General features: G+C 40.0%; 1 protein-coding gene across 1 annotated transcript; it reads left to right on the forward strand.

Moving 5' to 3' along the window:
- The first annotated feature begins 2,716 nt into the window (after window positions 1–2,716).
- On the forward strand, window positions 2,717–19,767 carry LOC105939267 (migration and invasion inhibitory protein). Its single transcript, XM_036124605.1, has 9 exons — window positions 2,717–3,070; window positions 5,832–5,998; window positions 10,223–10,328; window positions 11,940–12,051; window positions 12,127–12,212; window positions 12,304–12,430; window positions 15,877–15,973; window positions 16,993–17,112; window positions 18,589–19,767. Exons 1-9 carry the CDS (start codon window positions 2,830–2,832, stop codon window positions 18,715–18,717), a joined length of 1,185 nt encoding a protein of 394 aa, XP_035980498.1. The 5' UTR covers window positions 2,717–2,829; the 3' UTR covers window positions 18,718–19,767.
- Window positions 19,768–21,857: the final 2,090 nt, after the last annotated feature.

Here is a 21,857-nt window from a genome sequence, read left to right on the forward strand (position 1 = left end):
TATGAGTGCCTTCATGGTCTAGCGGGGTAAGTTTACCCTGACCCTTTGATACAGGGGACGCAGGTTTGAATCAAAACCAAGTCTGTGTGAAGATTGTAATTACTCTGCAGTGTTGACCCCTGAATAGGGGAGTAGTGGAAAGTATGCATACGCAGTTTTTTATGATGTTTATGGGACTCCTTTCAATGTGAAAAATAACACTCTCCCATCAGCTTCAGCCAGGAGCTGAACGAGGCCATTTGCTTTTGTCCTGGCACCGATGCAAACATTTCACACCAAAACCAAGTTCATCTCTGGGACACAGAAACCACGTTCTTTATGGACAGCACAGGGGCTGCATGATCTTTTGTGTGTATTCACGCACAATCGTTTACACACATAAACCAGACATCTATCTGGCATAATTCCTTTCATTTTCCTAAGTTTGTCACATAAGGGAGCAGAATGTTAGCCGTGGGTCTGAAATTAAATCTACTTTTGAGCCTCCTTGTAACTCAGAACATGAGATTTAACAACTGAGAATATCATCTGGGCAATCACAAATTGTTGAACGGCAAAGTAATCTTGCTATCTGGAAAAAAATATATATTCTTATGTTTTTCTCATTTTCTTTTTGATCCACTGTATATAATTGATGCACCTTTTCTACACCTGACTATTGACTGACTATTGAGCTGATGTGACATATGAATTTCTCCAATGTGAGATCAATAAAGACTATCTTATCTTATCTTATCTTATCTTATCTTATCTTATCTTATCTTATCTTATCTTATCTTATCTTATCTTATCTTATCTTATCTTATCTTATCTTATCTTATCTTATCTTATCTTATCTTATCTTGTCTTGTCTTGTCTTGTCTTAAGAAGTAATTCAAAAGGATTAATAGCAAAATCTGTCTCTTGCTATTAAAGCCTCTAGAAAATTAAAATATTTTTGACATACTACCTGAGCTAATGCAGTAAATGTTTATCATGATTTAATGTTAGTGAGATTTTTTGTTATTTTTAACACAAATGGATGGGATTTCCTCCTTCTGCCTGAAAGCCTACACTGACCAATTGACCTCCATCTCACTCAGATCCTTAACAAGTCTGGAACTGCGTGAGTTTCCCTCCATGCTTCAAACACTCCATAAAACCGGACACGTCCAGACTACAACAATTAGGTCTGCAGAGAGGATCAACGGTGCTGACCTTCCCTCCATACTGAACTTGTTCAGCTCTAGGGTCAGGAAAAGAACAATTAAAATGATCTCTGTCGACCCCACACATCATGCACACACATTGTTTTTAGACCTTTACCTTCAGGTTGCTGCAACAGAGTGCGATTTGCAAAAACCAGCCGCCACAGAGACAGTTTCTTCCCCCAGGCTGTCTCTCTCTGAGGAACACAACGAACACCTCACAGCCTGAGTAGTCAGCTAATCTGCTGTGAAAAAATAAGAATATTTACACCATCACAATCTGCCTTTTTACTTTTCCTTAAATGCATGTCTAAAATGTCTTAACTGAAGACAAAGTGGAACCAAAGTCAAATCCCTCCTTGTGTCACAAACTTGCACTGCAAAAATAGAACTAAAACTAAGTATTTTTTCTTGATTTGAGCAAGTCAATAGGATTATTTGCCAATGGAATAAGATTTTTGCGCTTAAAATAGGAACAATTCATATTCACCATCTTATTTCAAGTGCAGTCTATCTAATTATCTTATTTTACAGGTAAAAAAATACTTGTTCCATTGGCAGAAGATCTTATTTACCTGCTCAAAGCAAGGGCAAATACATTGTATATACATGTATATACTGTTTCTGTAGCCTTTATCTTCTTTCCTCTGAAGTCCATATTTTTACGCTTAATGTCTGCTGGCTGTGAGCTCTTGGAACTGAAATATTTTTCCTTGATGGTACACACAATCTTGGCCATTAAAGCTTATTCTAATTCATCTGATGTGTGTAACTATTTTATTTCAACTGTATATTTAAACCTACACTGCAAAAACAGACCTAAAAATATGTAAAATTTTCTTAAAATGTGTGTTTTTTCCTTGATTTGAGCAGATAAATGATATTATCTGCCAATCGAATGAGTATTTTGACCCATAAAATAAGATAATTAGACATCCTGCACTTGAAATAAGACAATGGAGATGAGTTGTTCCTATTTTAAGTGCAAAAATCGTATTCCATTGGCAGATCATCTTATTTACCTGCTCAAATTAAGGACAGATACAGTCATTTTAAGAACATTTTACTTATTTTTAGTTCCACTTTTGCAGTGTAGTTTTAGTGAATGGTGACAGTTGCCATTAATACGTGAAACAATCCACAATTCTCAAGTCATTTAGAACATATTACTCAGGAAATTATTGGTTGAAACAAACATTTTTAAACATTAGTCAGGTTCTGATGTGTTCTGTAACTTAGTTGCATTAATGTGTAAAGTTAGAATAGTGCTTAAGGATTTATGAACCACATCAGTTGATAGTTACTCAAACAACTACGCAAATAAGCTCCTGAAGTCATAAGTATCCTCTTTACATGAATCCTGAGGTCGCAGTTTGACTATCGCAGTGACTTTGCGGCGCCCTCTGTTGTTCAACACCCTCAAGTGCAGTTTGACTGAAATGTGCGCCTGTCGCTTTAAGAAAAGCTGTCGACGGTTGCCAAGAGTTGCGTATGGAGTCTTCCCAGCCAATCAAATCGCTGTTGTCAATGCGTTGTTATGGACGTGGCCGAGTCGGCGCGTTTAAAAAACGCAAACCAAGTGCGTTTGTGTTTTTTGTAATTTTTCCTGAAGTTTTGCTAGTTTACAGGTTATTTTCGAAAAATGTCCACGTATGAAATGGATGCTTTGCGAAAGCGTAATACATATTTGTTGGAGCAGCTGAAGCAGCAGAGAGAGAAGCTGGAGCGGGTGAGCGGCAACAGTTTGAGCCGCAAGAGGGGGAGAGAGGACGAGGAAGAGGAGAAGGAGGAGCGGAGGCAGCCCGAAGTGATGGTAACTCTGACGGAGGGAGACCGAGGTCCTGCCAGGGCAGCCCTGGCCAAGCCTTCAGTCAGATTTACCGGTAAAGAAACTGTTCATACGGGCATGTCCCTGCATATTGACCAAGCTAGCTAAGCAGTAGCTACAAAGACGGAAAGCAATTCTTTTGGACTTTACACAGCTTTATTTGTCATTTTGTATGCACAAAGTGCGTACAGAACGAAATTTCGTTTGCATACAGCTTGAAAACTCACAGTAAATTGCACTAATTTTCAGGATAAAGATGCAGCAGCGATTTATGTAAACAATTGAAATGTAAACGATGTCAAAAACAATGTAAACAATGCAGGGCAAATAGACAGTGTGCTATTCACGGTATCCAGGAGAGTATTATTAAAACCGTGTAATATACTCTGTGGTACAGAGTCCATTTGTGGCTTCAGCAAGCAATTCTGCTTCAATAAGACCCAGATTTCCTTATTCTCAATTATGAGTCGAAACGAAACACAAATTTGATAAAGAACTGCATAGTTGTGGTTCTTTTACTTTAAATACTTTAACGCCAAACGCAAAGAGGATAGCAAAGTTAATGTATTTGAGCTCTACGAGTCAAAAAACGTACAACTCCTGACAAAAACAAAAGTATACATTTCATACTTCTATTTCTGTTCGTTTTGGTCATTATAAATAACAGCTGATACAAACTCCGAATTCAAATATCCCCTGACACCCTCCACAGGTAAACCCACAAGTGATATTTGCTGATGAAGCTGGCTGTTTACATCACGCATGTCCACTAGTTGAAAGTGACATGGAAAGTTTAGTGAAAGGAAAAACTGTTTAAAATAAGATGCAAAGCATGAGGGATAGCTGCAGTATTTAGAGGACTGTGAAGCAGAACCCATTTTTTTTCTTGGAGTCAGTGCTTCAGGAGCCGCCACACAGAAACAGATACAGAGACATCGCCTCAGACTTTCACATCACTTACTACTAAGCTGTTCATGAACCAGAGACGACTTGAGAAGCAGCTTACCTGAGTAAAGAAGTGGGGTTTGCACACTGGTTTTAAGATTTGTTTTCAGATGGAAGCAGATTTTACATTTCATTTTTAAAACTGGACAGTATGAAGTTTCTTGAGTCAGGAATCATCTCGGGAGCCATTTGTTGCTGCTGGTCCCCTTTGTTTTGTCAAAGCCGTCAGCTTGAAATTATACTACACTGGAGCAATAGTAGAAGTAATTGGAAGGTTAAGGGTTAGATTCCTGAATACTAAATACCTGCTTCAAAATGTTTTTTCTAACACATCCCCATTAATTGCTTAATTATTGTACTGTATTCTAAATACTTGGAATACTTCCCCTTAAAAACTTCATATTAAATGTCACATTATGCATTGGGAGCCATTCCTAAGGGAAAACAAGCATCTAAATACTAAACGCTATTAGTTAGAAAAAAATGATAAAACAATGACCAATTAACTCAAAATTATTTTTGCCTTTTTATTGGTGTTAGATTATATTTCTGTTTCTGTAATAAAGTGATGGGGTACTTGAACGTAGGAGCCACTTTGTTAACATTTTTGCTTCCCCTTTGTAATTCACAAAATAAAATAAATGAAAGCTATGCTAGAAAATATAATACAAAAACTAAACCAAAAATACAGTGAGAAAAATGTAACAAAGGTTGTGTCCAGTATGGTCTTGCTGATTATTAAAAACCTCTTTCCCAATAACAGACATTTGCAGAATCCTAAAAGTACTGTTTTATATTAATGTAAACAAAAGAGGGAAGTTTTGTTTCAAGGCAAACATATTAATGAGTAGCCACCAATCTACCTATAGTATATTGTTAATCGACTGTCCAGTGAAGACGATTGTAGCGCACCAAGAGAGACATTTGAAAGTGCTTATCTGTCATTTGGTTGCGATGAGAATTGAAAATGAGTCCTCCACTTGCTGAAGAGTTGCTCTAACTTGGTTTATTGGCCAAGACTACGAATTCAGTCCATTTACCGCTTGCTTCTGCTGAAAATCTTTACAGGGATGCTGATTTCCTTTTTCAGCAGAACCTGGCTCCTGCACAACCTGTCTAGCGTTCTAATACCTTCCTTAGTGACCATGGTATCACTTCGCTCAACGGGCCACCAAAACATCATAGTGAAACTGTTGGGTTTGCTCAAGAGGAAGAGACACCAGACCCAACAATACAGACGAGCGGAAGGCCGCTATTAAAGCAACCTGGGCTTCTCTGATGACATTCTAATTCATTTAAATAAAGATTTTATTTTTCAAACAACCAGTAGTTTTAATCCAGCATTTAAGAGCAAATATCACAGTCCATCGCATTCATTTTAAAATTATTTTAATAGTGTAAGACATGCGCATTACTTGGACTATATTTGCATTCTTGTGCGTGAATAAAGTTGTTGAATATATATATATATCCCCTGAATGCGATTTAAATATCGGATTATGGAAACGTTTCCTTCACTTGTGCAGTAAATCTGGCCGTCCTTTAGCATTATTCGCCATTTGGATCTACAGTATTTGGTCATAGTTTGATCATAGTTGTGTTATGTACTCTTGAGGACACTCACAGGTGACTTTTTTTTTTTTTTTTTACGTTATAACAACAATTTATTATATATTTTCTGAATACAGTATTTTTGCAGCACTGGTTCCACTGACAGCTCTCTGTTCCTGATGGTCAGAGTAGCGCTGTCATATTTGTGTGCAGCTAAAGCAGACATTTCAATAAGAATGTTATTTGGTGATGATATTTAGTGATATGCGTGCAGCAATATTCCTCAAGCTTAATTTGTGTTGTTGGGTTTTTTTTATCAGAGATGCACAAAGGGACCCATCGTCATTCTGGGACCTCCAAGCACAGAGTACCTGTTGAACCTACAACACTGTCAGACAGCCACAGAAATCCTCAGGACTACGATGAAGCAGCAGACTCCAGGTCGTTCAGCATCCCGTCTTCCCCAGTCATCCACAGTAAAGTCCAGGTAAGCACCTAAGCAGCATCCCTGCCACAAACCAGGTTCCTAAATCCCAGTAGTGGTAACAAATAAAATGTTGCCATCGGGCAAAACACACCTTATTACAGTATTTATACATTTAGGCTCTGGTCACACCTGCCACTATCATGTGTCCTCAGTGATCTCATCATGTCCGGATAGCGCTACATGCAGGTGTGAACCTCTTCAGACCGACTGAATCAGCTGTTTCAGTCGGGGAAAAAAAGGAAATCTAGAAGCATTCTAGAGGGTAGCTATCTGGGATTCTCTAGAGACACGATTGTTTCGTTTTAAGTTTTACTCTCTGGAATTTTCCTAAGTGAAAAGAGAAACAAAAGAAAAACATCCTGACAAGCTTAGATGCTATTGACTTTCTTCTCCCATTTGCCGTTTATTTCTTATCATTTGTTGAGCTGGTTGAACCTGCTGTGATCACTGGATTATAAAGCGGCTCACGCAAAGCAAAAAAATCTGTATGCTTGTGTGGCCATTTACTTTCATGCAACAAAAGTTGTGCAAGGTTTTTCTGCTTTGTCGTTTACGAGTTCAAAACCTCTGTCCACAGAAGCTGAGCTTTTCAGGTCCCATGTTGTCTTTCTATTTCTATTTTACTTCTTTCAGGGTTAAAAGTATTTGTATTGCACATCTAAAACGGCATTCAATGACCTAAGTGCTGCACAATAAAATGGAAAATGATTAAACATCAAAATATGCATTAAGTATTTAAAAAAGCAAAGCTTAAAAGGATAAAATACCGGTGATGTCTGTAGGATCCAAATGCCAAGCAAAATAAATACGTTCTTTTAATAGTGTTTACTGACTAAGCTGCTCGGACGTGCAGAGGGAACCTTATTCCAGAGAACTGGAGCAGCAACAGCAAAGCCTTTGTCACCACTTTCATACTGAGTCTATAAAACTACACAGCTGGGCTTGGAGAGAGTTTGTCACTAAAATATCTGCACAAAAAGTCAACAGATGAATTTCATCCGTGTCTGAATAACAGCCTGGCTCAAGCGTTTTAATGTAAATAAATCTGTAGACGACCCGGTGATCCCTCAGCTGACAATCCGCTCTGTGACGGGACCACACGCTCATTTGCATGTAGCGTAGTAGTTCACTGAGATCAGGACGTATTTTAATGCCAGCTTTGAATTATTGTTGTCAGACTGGTCTGGTTACAATCTGCTCTGCCAGGATGCAGGTCTGAACACGGCCTCGGAGAGCTGTGGTGGTTCCACCTGTCTCAGAATACTTCGACATAAGTTTCGGCTCCTGTTTGAATGAGGAACAAGCAAAGAAAATATATTTTAGGCGTTAAAGAAAAAACATGATTTAAAAATGAAAACAACGTATTTAAGTGTACATTTGCATGCCTAAAATCGAACTTGTATGACCAGAATGTTGTTAGCTGAGAACCGCTTGGTGCAGTAAGCATAACCCCGGCACCGGACAGACGTTGGAAAATGCCAGCAGAGTGCCAAGAGACCCTGAGGGGGCAGGGTGGAAGTGTGGTGAGATGATTTTATACACAAACGCAGGGCTATGGTGACAAAAGCAATTAAAGTGTGAACTAATAGCCACCGTTCAACCCTAAGAGGGCAGCACTAAGATGGTTATAAGGCAACTATTGCGGAACGAAACAAGTTCCCCTCAAAATGTAAAAAGAAATTGCAGAGTAACATTAAAGTAGCACCCTTAGGCCCAGTTTATACAGTTTATCTGAAAAAAAAATGTAGATTGTGGGGAAAGTTACACTTTACACATCCTTACTGTAGCTGGCACTGTACAACTTACTGAATCTGACTGGTTTGGGTGGTATTTTAATGAATTAAAAGGAATCTGGCTCGATGCGGGTCTGGTTGCTGAGCAAACGAAGAGGGGATTTTTGTTGCTATATATAAATAAAAATGTAACCTGATCTCAAAGAACCCTAAAAGCGCAACCACCACCCGGCTCACCGTGAACTAATGATGCTTCACTGGTATTTTGTTGAGCTCTTGATTGGATTAAAATGGACAAATCAGTTTTATTTTCTTATTAAGTTACCTGTCTGAGTAATCATTCAAAATGTGGAAGTCATTGTCGATAAAACCTTACCGGAGTTCCCAACCTGGAAATTTTACTTCTTGGGTTTTTTTTCTTTCAGATTTCACAGTCAGTTGTTGGAATTTCCAGTCTCATTGTTAATGCCAATAGTTTCATTAAATTTACTGATGCTTGCACTCACTGTTGTATTAAAAGCCTATTAGTTTGATGTAGTCATGCAAAAAGAAATTTTAAATAGTCGTCATGAATTTCTTTCTGGTCATGATAGCAAAAAAAATTAATAAAAAATACAACTTGTTTTGATTGTTTTGGGGAGCTGCTGTATAGATTTCCACCTACGAATAGAATACAATAGAAATACCCTTATTGTCTAACAATGGGGAAGTTTGAGTGTGACAGTGGCAAAAACACGTAGACTACACCAGAGTTGCACACTAGTTTGAGTAATGAATAAAAAAGGTAATTTAAAGTTAAAGCTATAGTTGGTAATCCTATTCAGAAACACTTCTTATTATACTGGGTGAAATGGTCCTTCCATCCTGAAAGTGCTCAAGAAATCAGAGAAAGGAGGTTAAAAAAAACCTCTGTGGTAGCAGCAGGTCTGTAAAAACTAACCAATCCCTGCCATTCGCACCGCAGAGCAGTGATTGGTCAGAGTTTAGTTCCTGCTCTTAGGCTACATTCACACTGCAGCCTGAAGTGACCCAATTCCAAAAAATTTTTTGCCCATATGCGACCTGTATCTGATCTTTTCATGACAGTCTGAACAACACAGATCGGATTTTTTCAAATGCGACCCAGGCCACTTGGATATGTGGTCCTGAATCCGATACGTATCTGAACTTTTCAAATGCGACCTGTGTCTGTACGGCCGGATCGCATTTATCCGACCTGTCATTGATACTTGACAAACGTCACTAACGGTGGACCTGGCTATGCCAAAGAGGTTGGTTAAAAAAAAAAAAAAAAGAGGTTGACTATTGTGCGGTAACAAGCACCTGTTGCAAGTCAATACAGCCCCACAGCAACGCGTTTACTCGCTGCTATGGTCGCCAAAGATGTGTGTTTTTACGTGAGAGCGCTAAAGAGATCCATTCAGACGCACATAAAGGTTACCTTTGTCATTCGAAAATTATGAATGAAGTCTGTATCAGTAAAGCCGCTCATATCACAAAAATTTGTCTCTCTTCCTTTTCGATCTTGTTAAAAAGATTGCGTTGGTAATGTGCTGGCTCCGGTTGGAGAACAACGTAAAGAACGCAAGATACGCTGCAGCATTACGATCCATGTTTACTTCCTTAAACAATAAACACGTTTGCTGCGTATGACGTCATCGCGTCCTCTACTGCGCATGTGGGACACTTAGGTGTATGAATGCAGTTCACACAGGAGATCACATACAACTCGCATATATTTGGAAATGTGAACGGACACGCAAAAAAATCAGATTTCGCAAAAAAATTGGAATTGAGCATCAAGGCCTGCAGTGTGAACGTAGCCTTATTCACCTCCGTCCCACAAGCTCTGGGGGGTATCGCCTTATCTATTGGCAATCATTCTGACGCGCTCACGTAACACCAGTGTCCACGCACGTTCCTTATGGGCTTCCGTATGCGCACTTCTAGTGTTTATGTGTCCAGTTAGCTTAGCAGTTAGCTTAGCCGTTAGGTTCAGTGTTAGCCGCTCATTGTAGCTTCACTGCTCTCACCGTATACTTTGAAGATTGCTGCAAGCTATCTTACAAGTTTATGGGAAGAAGAGGAAGGCCTCAGTAGAAATAAAAGAGTGGATTTTTGGGAGATTATTTCCCACGATCCCCCTGAGGAGCGGGAGAGCAGGTAAGACGGGTAACTGCTCATGTGCAGTTAATCAAAAAGGGACTGGGGGAAACTTCTGGAAAAATCGCTTGGATGACTTGGGCTTTTCTTATCTACATTTCCACAAAAATCTCTCCTACTCTACCTTTAAGCTGTAAAGCAGAAGAGGATGAACTTTACTGTGCAATTATTAATTGATAATAACGCATCTTCTAGTAAAAAGGAAAACATTGCCTAAAAGGTGCAATAGTGTAATGTGTTTTACTTAAAAAAAAAATGTTACGTGAAAAAGGATTGAACTGACAGAAGATGGCTTCTAAGAAACTACACCGTGTGTTTGCTTTTACAGGAGGAGGTCCACAGTGGAGTCCGGTTTCAGTCAGACGACTCTGGAAGCAAACCAGCGTCAGACAGACATCGTGTGCAGCCTTTGCTTGGATATGATTGGATAGCAGGTACAGCTCATTCATTGGGCTGACAGACACATTAATATACTGAAGTTTTGATTCATCACTCATTTCTTGACACTTTTTGCTTCCAAAGAGTCTCCGATCATATTTCACGGTGGTTTTGGTTGATTTGTCTGAAGGTTTTTCAAAGTTTGTCCTTTACCTGCGTTTCTATCATATTCACAGCGTTTGATTTGTCTCAAAACGTCTGGGGAAAAACCTCACTTCTTGCAACTTTTTCATTGTGTTCATATGCAATTTAGTCTAGACTCCAATTTTTGCTTAGGTATTTGAGCACTTTGGTTCAAAGACACCATTTGTTTAATCTCTTTTGCTGAATTAAATACAGAAATGTAAGATGATTCCCAAGCAGCTTTTAGTGGAAATCTTTGTATGAAATTAGAAAATCAGCCCTGTTTTAGATCTCTGCTGTTTGCTGTAGATAGTTTTCAGGTCTGTTTTTTTTTCTCCTGTTGTCCCACATTTATCCAATTTCCCTAATTTGTAAGGAAATGGGGTACCGCGCGCGAGCTATTTTTAGAAACACAACGTCACGATGACGTCACATCACGTGGTACGCAGTGGGGCAAACTCCGGAAACCAGCCGTTGTTTCGCTGTAAGAGACGTGCGTTAGCCTAGGTTTTACTCGGTAAACGACTGCTTTTTCCAAATCTAAGACCATGGTTTTTAAACATTGTTGCTATGGAACGTGCAACAGCGACTCGAGTTACGCTGATCGGCCGCATATGAAGGATGTTTTCTTCAAGACTGCCAAGGAGAAATGTGTGTGCTTGGAACACCGGGGCGGTCGGCCTACACAACAGTTCAACCCGGAAAAAGTTACCAAATTCAAGTACATATGTAGCAAGCATTTTGTCGGAGGAAAGGGCACAACCGAAGAACATCCTGACCCAATTCCAGCGACATCAAGTCAAGGTAAGAGTATTTTGGTGGCCGACATGTTAATAAAGTAGCGCCTGCTACCATGACAGCATATAGGCTATCATGGTAGCAGGCGCTAACATGATACCCTGCTACCAGGATAGCTTACTCAAAAACATTTCAAATGAGACAAACATTAAACATATACCCATTCCTGGACGGTGATTGCAAACAACAACAAAAAAAAAAAAAAAACGGCCGACGCTGCCATGATCGCCGCGCAGGAAAAAAAAACAAAGCTTACCGTTCATCAACTCGGCCAGTTTTCCAGTTTTTTTAAGCCCTCGAACCTCAAGCCATCGTTTGAGCTGAAGGTTGGTGTGTTCTTCGACAGTTCGACCAGTAATCCGTGTGCCTGGGACATCGTCTTGGGAAAGTTTAACGGCTGTAAAGTCGGTCAGATCGCTGGTTCTGTTGCGCTTGTAATAGCTGGGTTATCCGTGCTTTCTCTCCTGTATGCCCTACCTAAGCGGCAAAAGGGGCGTTGCTCTTGAGACGGTGACGTCACGTGCGCGGTACCCCATTGGATAAATGGTCTGGTAAAGTTACTGGACTGGTATGAGTAAAAACTGTTGAAAAGCAAGCGTGCCTCTTTGGAAAGCAAATGTTTGGGGTGATCAAAAACTTTTACCAGCTAATAGACTGACGGTTTTCTTCTTTTTCCTTTTTATAAGGGGTTCTAGATGCTGATGACTCCTTGGTAGAACGCTCCGATGAGTTCTTCAATGATCTCCACGTGTTTCGATCGCTCAATAAAGACGAGTGCGTTCACCCCGGGCCTAAAAAGTGAGTCTCCTCACCACTTTGCTCACGTCAGCCAGAACCGCAGCTTCGTCCTCTGACCCTGTTGAGTCGTTTCAGATCTTTTGAGGAAAAGCGTCTTTTTCCACCCCTCCTAGCAGAGGAGGACGACGACGACAAAGAAGGAAACACGGACTCTCATCAGTGTAAGACGGATAATTTATTTGATTAGCCTCGTCGTTTCGATTGTCTCAGCTCGTCCAACACTTCCCCCGTGTGTGCTTTCCTTTTGTTCAGGCACTTTCTCCTACAGGATCAACAGCAGGCTGTTTCCTGTCCCACTTCACGCTCAGGAATGCTGCCCAGTGTGCAGAAAGACCAAATCATCCCACCCTCACACTGCGGCTGAACCGGCTCTCATCAGGTACTGAGCATGTGCACTTTGACCCTTGCACGCAGGAATTAGGATAACCTGGACGACTGAGATTATTCTTTAAAATGGATGCGTGACAATCAGATTAATAATGTTAAAGGGGCTTAAGCCAAGTTTTGACGTTAAATATTTATTTTCTCTCCCATACATAACCTTACGATTAGGGCAGACGTCTGTAAAAACTTACGTTATGCTTCTTTATGTAAAAACTAAAAAGTATTGTAAACTTGTTCTAAATTTGTAAACTTTTATTATATTATCAACTGTCCCGTCCATCGTCCGTTCAGGGCTTTGCTTTCGGCCCTTTAGACTAGGGCTGAACGATTTTGGAAAATAATCTAATTGCGATTTCTTTTTCTTTATATTGCAATTTAATGCGATTTTTCTTTTCTTCCCCAGTTTAATTTATCATGTGTTTTGAAATATATACAAACAACAAATCAATTTGTTTCCTCGCCGTGCGGATTAGTTGCTAAAAGATCCACAGCATCTAAACTCAGAGCAGTAATGATTGCGTTCTGCCTACAATATATTTCAACCAAAATTGCAATTTTTGATTTTTCTCCGCATTACCCACAAGCAACAAAAATGGCCTCTAAATAAAGATGTTTTTAAACAAGGACTATTTTAAAAAATAATTTTTAATGTTTCTATTGATCAGAATATTGTTCAAGAGAACAGCTTTTAATTTAATTGGACATCAACCCTTGTTGAACATAAATGTCCAACCAACAAGTAAGTCTATGTATTAAACTGATTGACCAGTACTTAATGCTATGTATGATTATATAAACTCTAAAACAAGTAATAAAGTTAAATTATCTCACTGCTGCAACTGTCTTCCCTTCCATGTGGAGGCAAACCCACTTCACACATTTTACACCTAATGGATGTGTCTAATTCCCTAATTGTTACATAACAAAAAATTGCTCACCTCTGCGATTTGGAAATTGCATTTTTTTTTTTAAATCGCGATTATATTGAAAATGCGATTAATTGTTCAGCCCTACTTTAGACCCTCCCTTCACTGTGTGTTTTACCAACACACCCACAACAAAAATCTAGTCCATGGAAAGAAGCTGATATGAAAGCTGCCAATGTTACACAAGCCTGCCGCTGTGAAAGAGGTTCTTACCGAGCTTCCAGACATCTGAGATTTTGCTTTCGTTTATCTTTGAGCTCTTTTAGGTGGTAGATGCTCCACTTCTTCGACATCCTAAGCTCCCAGAGCATCCCTGTATCTCTCCGCCTCCCTCGGCGCCACTGTCACTACAACTAGTTCATCCACAAATATTGTCGTTACAAAACTAGTAAGTTGGAGTGTAACAAAAACGAGTTCTCTGGCCGCTGGAGAGGTGTATTCAAAAGCAATATAGTACCTGGATTGGTAAACATATCAGGTAAAAATTTATTGAATTTTCATCCCAGCATAAAGTCAGTCCTTGAAAATAACTGAGAAGAATCGTCGTGTTGCTGCACTGCAAAAACAAATATAAGTAAAATGTTCTTAAAATGTGTGTTTTTGTCATAGATTTGAGCATGTAAATAAGATTATCTGCCAATGGAATGAGTATTTCAATCCCTAAAATAAGATAATTAGATATACTGCACTTGAAAAAAGATGATGGAGATGAATTGTTCCTATTTTAAGTGCAAAAATCTTACTCTATTGGCAGATCATCTTGCTTACCTGCTCAAATCAAGGAAAAATACACAAATTCTAATAACATTTTACTTATTTTTAGCTCCGTTTTTGCAGTGATGATGTTTGTCTTTTTACCAGTATGGGTGTCGTACCGTAGGACAGGGGAGGATGTCTGTCGGCTTGTTGCCCTCGTCTGGCCAGAGTGATTTGTTTGTGGGCTTCTACTGGTTTATCAGCAGTATGGCATCTTATGGGATGAAAACTGGCGTCTAGTGGAGCTTATGCTCGAATTTACCACCAGCATCCGCAGACGTACCAGAAAAGGAAATCGTAGCTCAATACCCTGACGGCTGCGCATCAAAGGGTTGGTTTTGAAACCACGGTGGAACAGCAAGACCGTTGGCACTCGCTGGAAAACATTTTCAGATGTTTAAAATGTTCGGCTGCTGGAATAGAAACTAAGACCCAGTGTTGTTGTTTTTTTTTTTTTTTTCTCTCTACGTTTTAGTTCAGAATTATTCTTGCATTTCGCCCAACTTTACATGTCGATGATAAAACTGAATGTAGGCTACATGTGCAGAAGATTTCTCTTTCACTAAAACAAAATACTAAAAGTATAAATGGGTGTTTAGGACATGTGGTATTGCTGTAAAAAACATAGAAACGTTCCACTTTCATAACCACATATCCGTTCTGGGGGACTCTCGCTTTTGTCGTGGTGATGCTGCACCGATAAACATCGTATAATAATTCCAGATAATTATAACGATACTTCCAGACTTTATTCCCACTTTTACCGATTTGTCCGTCCATCATCTGACAAAAAGTCATTTTTATTCAGTCCCACCACATCACTCTTTTTCCGTCCAAAGGTTTTTTTTTTTTTGTTTTGTTTTTTTTCCCCAGTGTCTTGTCTGGCAATGTGGCCATAAGAATTGATGTCTTAATGCCAAATAAAGCTCGACAGATTTTGCTTTCACAAGTGGAGCAGTCAGCTTTTGACATAGTGCTCCGCTTGATTCATGCATGTAAATAGCTTTATTGTGATTCATGCGGGAGGTAATCATATTATGTGGACAATGGGGAAAGTAGAAGAGTAAAGGAAGAACAAGAAAAGAAAAAAAAAAGAAGAGGTGAAAGAAAAAGGAGATAAAAGAGAGAAAATTATAAAATGGTTTCAGTCTGCTTCATCACCAGATATGTAAAAAGAACAACGTTTTTAATTCAGGCTGCTAAATTGCACTGGCTGTATTGCTGCATTTAATTACTTATTACATTTTATGTCTGTTTATTTTCATTCTGAAGGGTTTTATTTTCATAATTTTTGTCCCTAAGCATAAATAAAGCACCTCGAACCTTGAATGTCTCTCCCTCCACTGGGTTTGCATGATTCCCAGATTCTGTATTTAAAGCCTGACTTCCGTTGAACAGTCAGCAGTAAGCGTATTTGGACCTTTTTGTGTTTAGATCTTAAAAATGAATTCAGAACACAAACGTTTTTGAAAAAGGCACAATATTTCTACATGAAAACTGATTTTTTTTATTTTGTTATTTCGGTATTAGTATGTGGTTTCCTTCCAGGAAACTCCCAAAAAACAGAAGCTTCTGTTATGGTTAGAGCCCTTTCCTGCTTTTATTCAGTACTGTATCTATCTATCTATCCATCTATCCATCCATCCATCCATCCATCCAGAGGGGGATCGTGTGCCTTCTCTAAATTATAACCTAAAGTATGTGAAAGTTTTACCAGCTGTTGTTACATCTCTGCTTTTTTTTTTTTTTTTTTTTTTAGGGTCAGCATCCCTCGCACCAACCTCCTGCCGCCTTACAAGTACAAAGCCCATCGGCGAAGCAGCTTTGATCCTTCAGACAGCTTGGGATTACCGTCTGTGAGTTAGGAATAAACAATGAATGCCACTGGTGTCTCTCTGAGTCTGTCTCTCTGTTTTATTCTCCACTGGTCTTTCAGTCGTCCACCGTCTCTTCTTAGGGCTGCACCTTCGCATCTGTTTTGGCGTGCATCAAATTTGACAAAAACGTTGCAGTAATCGTTCAGACTTTAAGCTCTGTGCATACTTTGTCAAAATAGCACATCCTGGTTCAGTGTGGGTTCCCCTGTAGCACTCTGCGTTTAGATATCTGCAGGTGTCACAACCTGAAACATTGAGAAGTGCCGTGTTGAGTTTCCAGAGGCTCCAGACCAGAGATGTGCACGACGAATGTCAGCGTGGCATCAAGACGCGTTTAATGCACGCCGTTTTCAGGGGCTTCTCCAAGAGATAAGTGGGTGTGACCTACGGACTACACATGGTTGCATAAATGCAAACATGCCTTCGTGCCAGGCTGATGTTCATTTCATTGTTCTGCAGTAAAAGTTTAGCTACATCGTCTGCAGAGAATTCACAATAAGAGTCTTTTATGTGTGTCCTATGGGGGGGTATATTTACAGCAGCTGTCAACTGCACTCATGTCTGAATGGCAAACGAATAAAATAAAACTGATGCTACTCGTTACAAACTGGTGACAGAAATTGTCAAATTGAAAATAAAATATGTTTAATAGCACGGCGTGTTTTCTAGCGGTAGATCAGGCGCCCCAGATATAGAGGCTATAGTGTTCGAAGCGCATGTCTGGGGTTTGATCCCAACCATGAAACCCTGAGGAAAAAATGTAGGCTAGTGAGAATATTCTGTATAAAATGCTTGTATGTTCCGGCAGCGAGGCGTTGTTGAGCAGCACCAGTTCCTTTACTCAAGCAGGACCAAGGCTTTCCTGTGCCTGACATAAAAGACGTTTCATAAATTTATATAATTCAGACAGTTCTGCTGAGGACGGCAAGAAGATCATTTTAGGTATTTGAATGCAGCTTCCGGGTCTTCCTGTCATTAATCTCCTTGTCCTTGTGCAGCACTGTCTCTCCGGATGGTCAAATGCAGGTCAGAACATCCCGCCACCGCCCAGCAGCCTTGACCTGCGGAGCAGCATTAGAACCAAGAACTCTGATGGCTCCCTGAGTCCAGAGCTACGGGTAAGACTCAGAAAACCGGGTAACGTTTTCACGCTAAATGACGATGAAAGCTCTGTCACACCACCTATGGTGTCCATCTTGGGCCTCTGAGCATTGCAAACCTCCCATAACCTTCTTATAGAGAGTTGCCGGCAACCTTGGCAATGATTAGGAAAATTAAATTCATTTTGCATTGCAGTAGCTTGACTGTACGTGGAACATTTTGGTAAAAAAACAGCGTTTTTATTTAAGTGAATTTATTCATTGTGGAACAAAATCTCATGTTGAGGAATAACTAATCACAAAATCACCAGTAGCACAATTATTTGAATCCCTCACACACTTTTATAATGAAAATACCTAAAGAATCTTCTTAATTAATTAATTTAAAGATTAGAGTTGCTTGGAACTTGTTTCTCTCCAACCGTCAGAAATGTAAACATTAACAAACTGCTGTGTGCTTTGGTCAGACGAGGCTAAGATCGAGCTTTTCAGCAACAAACACGCCAGGCTGGTTTCCTGTGGACAGATTACAAATGTGGAGAAGCGCCTCTTACCTGCTGCTTGGTACGGTAGAGGACCTGTCATGCTGTGGGACTGTTACTCTTTGAAAGACTCTGAGATCCTTGTTAATTCAATTAAATTTTATTTATATAGCGCCAATTCATGAAACATGTAATCTCGAGGCACTTTACAAAGTCAGAATCAATCGTATTATACAGATTGGTCAAAACTTTCCTATATAAGGGAACTAGTTGATTCTATCAAAGCAGCATTCACTCCAGGAGAAGCGTAGAGCTACAGGGAGAGTTGTCTGCATTGTCAATGGCTTTGCAGCAATCCCTCATACTGAGCAAGCATGAAGCGACAGTGGAAAGAAAAGCCACCCATGAGCCGGACGGAAAAACCTCCGGCAGAACCAGGCTTGTTAAGGTGCATGGCATCTTAAAACACCTGAAATATCAGGTAATTATGAATAAAGACCTGGTGAACTCGAGCATAAAACCGGTAATCATTGCGTCTTTCAGCAGAACATTGATCCAAGACGTGACCAAATCAACACAGAAATGTTTCCCCAGATGTAAACTCAGCCATCTCAGTCCCCAGACGTACACCCTGTAGAAAGCGTGTGTTGAGCTGAAGAGAAAGGAGCATAAGAGGAGACCCAGATGTTCTAGAGATGTTCTGCAGAGATCCCTCCCCAACCTTTTATAAAAAGCAATAAGACTAAAGTCCTGTCCGTTTGGCACAGGGAGGTTTGTAAAAGCAGGGTTACAAGAAATTGTGCCATTGCTGATCTGGCTAAAAAACATATATATTTATTCTGAGTTCCCCCCTTACTTAATAAATGTTACAAATTCAAAGGTTGGATGTTTTTGATTGTTCAGATTGAGATTGTCATTGCAAAAAAATATAGATTTCAAGTTTTGTTTTTGACATTTTCACTGTGGTTGCATAAAAACGTGATTTACAATATTTTAAATATTTTCGTTCCAGGATCTTTCTTCCCCCAGAAGAGACCAAAGCCTGGAGCGGATCTCTGATGTGCGTCGCTTGGCTCGCTTCAACTTTCAGCACTTCGCTCCGAAAAGCAAACCAAGAGGCCCTTCTTTCCCCGTGGGCTGACCGACCGATCATCGATAAATCTGAAAGGATCAAAACCTGAGACTCTTTATTGTCGTCCAAAAAGCCGCTTTACATCTTTAGTGCACCCTCATCCGTCTCTGTCAGATGTCATTCTAACACAGTTTATTTTTATATGGAACTAAACCATAAAGTGCATTGGACTATGAGCCACCTCTAAACTTTGAGACAAAAATCATGTTGCTCACTGTTCCCCTTTTTTTTTTTTTTTTTTGTCAATGTGAATTAAAGCTTGAGCAGATTTAGACCCCACATGTGACAGTCGCTTTTGTGGAAGTGAAGCAAGAGTCAAAGGGTTGCACCACAGTGGATATGCACAGTACTCAACACCAGTCGACTGTTTTTAGAACATAAGGAAGGCTAAACATATGTTTGAGCTGCGTCTTGCAAAACCTAAGGAAGTCGCGTTGAATCACTCCCAGCATATTTGGGTTTGTTGCCGTCTCCAGCTGTGTGATTCGGGCCCCTGGCTCTGTGCAAACTTCTCCTTTTTAACTTCCTTACTGCAGGACAAGGAGCCTTTTAGATCAGCAGGGGCTAATGTGCAATACAGGAGCTGCACTTAACAGGAAGCCACAACACCCTGTACTTACTCACACTTATGTGCTCGTCACATCGCACCTGGCATGGTGTAGGTTTGTGTCTAAAAGGCCAACGCAGTCGAACGTTTTTAAAGCGACGACGGATTGATTCATAGCGTATTGTCTGAGCGCTCAGTTTCTGCGACGGGGGTTTCGCTTTAAAAATCCTTGCAGACGAACTGTAATCATCCCATCACTGGGGGCTGAACTTCTCAGAAACGAAGGGGGATTGTTTTCAGAAAGGCGCAAGCGATGTGCAACCAGAATCTCATCGTTAATAGTTCAGAGCATCGCCGTGCTGCTGCTGCTGCTGCTGCTGAGGAAAAGGTGTTTTCCTTCTTCAGGAAATCCTCGACTGCCATGAGTACAAACAGGAAAGTCTGAAAAATCAGCCTGAGAGTGCCGTTTAAGGTCTTAACCACATTATCATGCAGCCTTATAAGAACATGGTTCTAAAGTAAGGCCAACCCTGACTAACATGAAAATATGACTGTCATTTAAAAACATTTAATCATACTGTTTAAATAAACACTCACATACTGTAAACTAAATCAGTGCACTAATATGTGAAAGTGTAAGATCACGATGATCAAAAAAGCTTCTTTCTTTTTTTTGAGCCGTGGTGGTGGTAAATATGACTCAAGGTAAACAAAATAACTCGCACATGGACAAAAATGGCAGCTACTGTTGTACTTTGGAGCCAGAGAACCTCTGAACATGTGGGAGGGGAAAGTTTATTCTGAAATGTCAGCATCACACAGGAACCAGACGCCATTGACAGGGGCAAGAAGCTGCTGGGCACGACATGTTCGCGTACAGCTCTGTGGCTGTACACACTGCACTTAACACTTAGTAGAGGTGATGTTCAGTACCCTTAAACCTTTTCACGTTTAGTCACATCCTCGACCACAAACTCCAACGTAATTTATGCTGTGCAGAACCACCTTTTGCTACTATTTCATCCACAAGTCTTTAGGGGGTACGTCTCTACCAGCTTTATAAAATCCTTTATTTTGCCCGTTCTCTATGAAATTGGCTAAAGCTCAGATTGGATGTAGAACGCCTGATTTATGTCTGGAGTTTGACCAGACCTTTCTAACGTGGATATGCAAATTGTTCTTAAAAGGGGACATATCTTTTTAAATCCTTCCTCTTCACATTTAAATAACGCGGAGATGGTCTATATAAAGTTGAGCTGCAACACTTTGATCTGAATTCCTCGTAATTGTTGCCTCACAGGCCCCTCTTTTACCCCTGTTCTGAGCTGCATCTGAGAACAACTCGTTTTGGTGCCGTCTCTTTAAATCCAAAGGAGGCACTTCACACCCCGGGCCGCTGCAGGCCGCAGACACTGAGCTATATAATACACTGGAGTGCTGATTTTGCCGAAAAACTGAAGTCACTGGCCGCCATCTTGCTACTCCCTACTCTCACAGAATCCCATAGGATTTGGTTGCAACAACAAGCAGATTTCTGGCTGTGTGAAAACGTATCACAGGTAATTCTACAGTCAGTGGATGTACTAACACTATCAACTACTAGGAAATTAGGTGCTGAAATATTTTACATGTTATTCATATTAAATATATATATATGTATATATAAGAATGTTTATATGTATTTATGTATACACATATGTAAATATATGTTTTTGTATATTGTTATTTATATATTTATAAATGTTAAATATATATATTTAAATAAATAAAATGCTAAATATTTCAGCACATTACTTTCTCAGTACTTGATAGTTTTAGAACATGACATAAAAGTATTTGGCATTTGACATTTTAAAAGTCTTAAGCCCCCCCTGAACATGAGAAAATCCTCGTTATTCGATGCTGTAGCGCACATATTCCCTAGTTACTGGAGGAAAATAGGGAGTACCAATATGGTGGCTGGTGGCTTCAAAGCGACTCGTTCTAACAGCGGGCGATTAGCACTCCAGTGTTTAATATAGCTCAGTGGTCGCAGAGCGTTCCACTTCATCCCGTTCGGCCATCTTTGTAGTAACCTGGGGGATGATACAACCAAACATTTTTAATTATCCACTTGTAGCTTTGGCATCTTTCAGCTTGGACCGCAAAATTGCATCTAAAAGAAAATTGGCAAATTTGTGAAATTTGTAAGCTTGGATGTCCTTGTTTAGGACAATTTAGCCAATACTGTGACGTAATAGTTTTAAAAATGTAATAGAAAACAGAAAACCGAACAGCTTGAAAAAATGCGACCCAAAAAAGAAGATAAATATATCTATGCACTACCTGGGCAGACTACAAAGATGACAGACTTCAAATGTTCTGCATGCATAGAGACTCTCAAGTACACAACAAAAAAAAAGTAAAAAGTGGATTTTTGCACGATATTTAACCCCCCCTCTGGATTTTTAGGGTTGTACCTCTAACTGCTTTTCTTCCACTGTTTATCTCCGTCCATCTTCCCATCAACTCGGACCGGCTAAGTCGTCCCGGCTGGAGAAAATCACCACAGCATGACGCTGCCACCCACCATGTCTCTCCGTGGGGACGATGTGTTTATGGT

This window comes from Fundulus heteroclitus, chromosome 20, assembly GCF_011125445.2.
Source record: "Fundulus heteroclitus isolate FHET01 chromosome 20, MU-UCD_Fhet_4.1, whole genome shotgun sequence".
Lineage (NCBI taxonomy): Eukaryota > Metazoa > Chordata > Actinopteri > Cyprinodontiformes > Fundulidae > Fundulus > Fundulus heteroclitus.